Genomic DNA, 5,026 nt, shown 5'->3' with positions numbered 1-5,026 from the left:
TCCCAGTGGGGGCTGTACTAATCCCCCATCCACAAATCTCTTTATACGCACACATACACACATGCACTTACTCTCTCATGGGAGAACCCCACAGCCGACAGTATGCCAGACAGTGCCTTGAGCTGCCTGACAGCAATGTAAAACAGAGACAGATGGAGAGGCAAAACCAGACACAAAAGTAGACAATCAAAAGGACAGAGCAGTACAGTGATGATGTGTTTTTCAAGCTAAAAAACACATTTTTCATCCCTTAAAGTGGTCATTACATTAAAAATTCTGCACTTTACTTACCTTTCTACAGAGTCCTGAAACTGTAACAAACCGGACAGTAGTCGGTATCTCTCAGGCTGTGGGTTTGACATGATTTAAGAGTGACACCATAAATGATCCTCCACCACAGTGTTTAACCAGCTCGGCCACAACTCGCTACACCTTCACAGGAGGAGAGTTGAGAAAATGAAGATAGTCAGGGTACACACAAACATCAGAGAGAAAATATCGTATAACAGCTCTTCTAATGTATGTAAATACAATGAGGAGGAAAAGAAATTATGTCATGGTTGAAAGTTGAAAACTTTAAATGTAAAGTAGGCTTTGAACATTTAATGAATTAAAAAGAAAAAAATCTGAGAAAAGGGGAATAGACAATGAACAAAACCTCATGAATGACACATTCATCTCATTTACATCAGTTTTCTATTAAATGTGACTTGCTCACAGTCGCGGCACTCACTGTATCTCATATATATATAAAATAAATATAGGTTATATCTATAAAAAAATATTTGTGCTTTAGTAATTTAACTGCTGGTTATATAGGTATGAATGATGATGACACACCCACAAAGCACAGGAAATACATTTTAACAGTTAATAAATGTTCCAACAAACCATCAAAAAAACCCTAATGTCCATATTTCAGCTCTGAAACAAACAAAGCAGAATTGACAATCCAAGTTAAACTAGTTAATTATTGAGGAACATATAAAATAGTTTATTTGTGCTGTTATTGACCTGATTGACTGGCTTTCTTACTGTAGCCTACTGTTGCCCGTCATCAATCAGAAAATCATCTTTCAGTGGGAAACGCGTTGGATAGGCACAGATTGGTATACAGCTAAGAGCTTTGGTGAGTTGTGAACAAAAAGAGAATATTAAATCAACATTGAACAGCTGAGGGCAATAAAGATGTAAATTTGATGTGCAGTCCTTGTGCCATGTTTTTATATCAAAGATAACTTTGAATTAGGATCATGCTTTTCATGCTCCAGGATGATGAATTAAAAAATACATTTTTATTTCTGTGATGCAAAATCAAAAATAGAGAAAAAGATACTGCTCATCTGATATCAGACTTAGACAGTGCTGAAGCTAAATAAAAAGAATCAAACTGAATGAAAAATGAGAATCTTTTTAAAAATTGTTACAAATCTTGCACAGATTTAATTGCGCATATGTTTGTATGTATGATTTTTTTCATTTCGGTGTCAAACCAAACATCTGGTCCATCCCACATGGGATTACAAGACACTATCATTTTAGAAACATGCATCTTCCAGTAATATATGAAGGCATGTAGAGAGAGAAAAGAAGGGGAAAAAAGTCTAAAATGGACTGTTTCGCAGAAAAGGAACTGTTAAATATCTAAATCCTACTCTGATAGAGAGCTTTATTTCTCTTCTCACAGGTGCTCTCCAAGTAACTGGCTAGTGCACATTTCATATGTGAACAGCCAATTTAGTCTTTGTGCATCATCCATATTTCCAAAGTCAGTGTCTGTTTTAATCTTACTAAACAAAGTATTTTGCAGTTCCCAGTAAAAATGACAGGAGAAAACTAATCAGCAAACAGATGGAAATATCCAAAGCCTTTAAGAGATGAATGAATATGGATCTGACTGACAGATAAAGCTTTGTTTTACCTTTTTATATCTGCAGTGTTCACTTCCAATCAGTAGATGGTGCTAATCAACCATAAAACCAACACACTGTGTGTTATTTCCACTCCATGACAGAGGATGGCAGTCATGGAGAGGAGCGATTCAATTTAACATCCGTTCAACAAACGAGACATTATCCTGGACTTTCATAACTGCATTCCCCTGTCTTCTATCAGTGACTGACATTTAAGATCAACGTTAGTCAGAGAAATGACTTGCATAAAACAAGTATTTTCTAAAAGACCTCGGTTAAAAGGCGTGAGGTTGTTCGGTGCAGCTTTCACCTCCTGCAGATGTTTGTACACTGAGAAAGTAGGAACATTTCACTTCTTACATTTATACGTAACTTAACACTGCGTTTACTGACCTTCCACATGTTTTCATTTAACGCAGGTGAGACATGAATCCAGCGGAATGCCAATAGTTCATCACAACAAGTATGTGTGTGAGCTGCCTCCCAATCACAGGTTTCCAATGGACAAGTTTCCCAGAGTGTTACACTTTCTAATCAAAGATCAGGTCATTACAGAGAAACAGGTGAGTGAGCCATTGATAATCGCATACGTAATTGAATGGAATAATAATTATGATTAAAGATACTTAGTCAATAAATCAGTTCAAGAATATCAATCAGCAGCGGTTTTGACAGTTGATTATTAAGTTACTCACCAGTTAAAATGATATTTTCCCCTCCTTATATAATGTAAATGATCTAAATCTTTGGGTTTTGGACTCTTGGTCAGACAAAACAAGAATGTTAAAGATGTTATTTTGGCTCTGGGAAATTGTGATTCTGGCTTCTTTTTTTTTTTTTAAAGCAATTAACAACTATAATTATTATTAATAGATTTGGAAACTGATCTCTCATATTTTGCTGTGAATTCAAATTTCCTTCCTCGTAGTAGGTGTGGGTTCCTGAAATTGCCTCTAAAGATTTATTGAGGTGTGTGCACACTGATGAATACTTGAACAACTTCATTAATGGGAAAATAAATGAGCAAGAACAGAGGAGGACAGGCTTCCCCTGGAGTGAAGGCATAGTGAGACGCTGTCGATATGAAACAGGTGAGAGGAAAATTTTGATGTGTCAGCTTGGACTGCAAGGATCACACACCACACCACACGAGCAGGTTCACCTTCTCTCTTGTTGACAGGTGGGACAGTTCTTGCAGCTGAAGTAGCTCTGCAGAGGGGTCTGGCCTGCAGTACGGCAGGAGGAACCCATCATGCGTTTCCAAGCTACGGTTCAGGGTTTTGCCTCCTCAATGACTTAGCAGTTGCAGCCAAATACCTGATGGAGAACTCCTCGCACAAGAGAAAGGTTCTGATTGTGGATCTTGATGTGCATCAGGTAGACTGAACATGTTTTAGAGTCAGACCAATATGTCACAAATTCTAACATTTCCTTTGTTTCTAATGTATAAGCAGTAAAGTAAGCTTTAAGTAAAGCTTCTTTCTTGTGGATCCAACAGGGTGATGGCACTGCTTTTATATTTAAAGAGGAACCATGTGTGTTTACATTCTCGGTGCATTGTGGGAAAAACTTCCCACTCCGTAAACAACAGAGTGACCTCGATATCAGCTTGGAGGATGGACTGGAAGACAAGGAGTACCTCTCCTCAGGCACGTCAATATAAGACAGAATAATTAACGTAAAACAATGATTAAGTAATAGTGTTACAGTCAAGTCACTACAATCTCAATTTAAGTCCCAGAGTTTTCACATTTATTTTATTTGAATACGTTTCCACCAACTAACGATAAATGTTTACCTTAACAGTTGAAGCGCACCTTCCCTGGCTGCTAGACACATTTCATCCAGACCTGGTTCTGTATGATGCCGGTGTTGACCCCCACTGGGAAGATGAACTTGGGAGACTCCGCCTAACTGACCAAGGTGAGTGATATCTTTGACCCATAAGTATCTTTATTTACATATCATCTGCAGACATCTTTGGATGACCTGTTGTATCTTGTAGGGCTGTATCAGAGGGACCTGTATGTGATGAAGACAGTGGTGAGCAAAGGTGTTCCTGTCGCTGCTGTTATTGGAGGAGGGTACTCAAGAGACATAGACAAACTGGCCCTCAGGCACTCCATCGTCCACAGGGCAGCGACTCAGGTAAAGGACACAGAACTGTTTGAGCAGATGTTACTAAATGCAACTTTTCAATACAGATGTTTGAATTACACAAATTTGCTGTCTATTACCTGTCTTTGTTAGGAAGTAATGATGTTCTTCATGTTTTAGGTATGGAGGGAGTGTGGGATGTAGAACTTTTATTCGCTGACACGAGATGATCAAGAGGATTAAGCAAAAAATTAGGATATTTATACCAACCAATTTATATACTTGAAACACTACATGAATTAATTTTATCAAGGAGTTGTGATAAAGATATAAGGCAATGCATTATACAATTGAAAACAGATTCCACTCCATCCCGTGTATTGTTGATTATCTGAACATATTTGTAATAATAGATTTCTGAAGTACCTCTTGTTCTTGTTTCTGAACTGTGAACTTTTGCATATAAACCAAGACTCCTGCCATTACAGATGTTTGTGAAAAAAACAATGAGCCGATAAAATTGCTCTACATAGGGTCCATTTTCCGAAATGTTGGTCCTTCTGAGACTATTGCATGTGATTTTTCTGTAATGCGGGATGTTGTCTAAAGAAAGCATCAGGCATTCAACAACCTGCTGGATACCTCATGACAGATACTGTATCAGTATTTCTATTAAATATTCAGCTAATGAACTCTACTATTTGTGGTTGTCATTAATTTGTACATCAACAGTGTTCATGTCAGAAAATGCACCACAATACTCATGAACAAAAATATTTAATAAAGAAAAAAACATTCAAACTATTTACATCAGATCACAAAATACAGTTGGTCCACACATTCTGTAACACCCTCCCTGGCAAAATGGGCACAGATAACCAGTATGTTTCAAGTTTCCCCTATTTTTATGTCACTCACTCACATCAAGCAGCAACATACTTGTGGTACAGTGCAATGTTTATTCACAGTATATGAGGCAGTTGGATTTGCTGAAACACACAAGTGGTATATTCAGC

General features: G+C 37.6%; 1 protein-coding gene across 1 annotated transcript; it reads left to right on the top strand.

Annotated features, from left to right (window-relative positions):
* Positions 1–2,083: 2,083 nt before the first annotated feature.
* Positions 2,084–4,696, top strand: hdac12 (histone deacetylase 12). Its single transcript, XM_062419763.1, has 8 exons — positions 2,084–2,251; positions 2,333–2,476; positions 2,845–3,004; positions 3,094–3,290; positions 3,412–3,562; positions 3,720–3,836; positions 3,919–4,061; positions 4,191–4,696. Exons 1-8 carry the CDS (start codon positions 2,150–2,152, stop codon positions 4,212–4,214), a joined length of 1,038 nt encoding a protein of 345 aa, XP_062275747.1. The 5' UTR covers positions 2,084–2,149; the 3' UTR covers positions 4,215–4,696.
* Positions 4,697–5,026: the final 330 nt, after the last annotated feature.

Source organism: Scomber scombrus, chromosome 5, assembly GCF_963691925.1.
Source record: "Scomber scombrus chromosome 5, fScoSco1.1, whole genome shotgun sequence".
In the NCBI taxonomy this organism is placed as follows: domain Eukaryota; kingdom Metazoa; phylum Chordata; class Actinopteri; order Scombriformes; family Scombridae; genus Scomber; species Scomber scombrus.
Note: the sequence above shows the minus strand (reverse complement) of the source record. Positions and strands in the feature narration are given on the sequence as shown.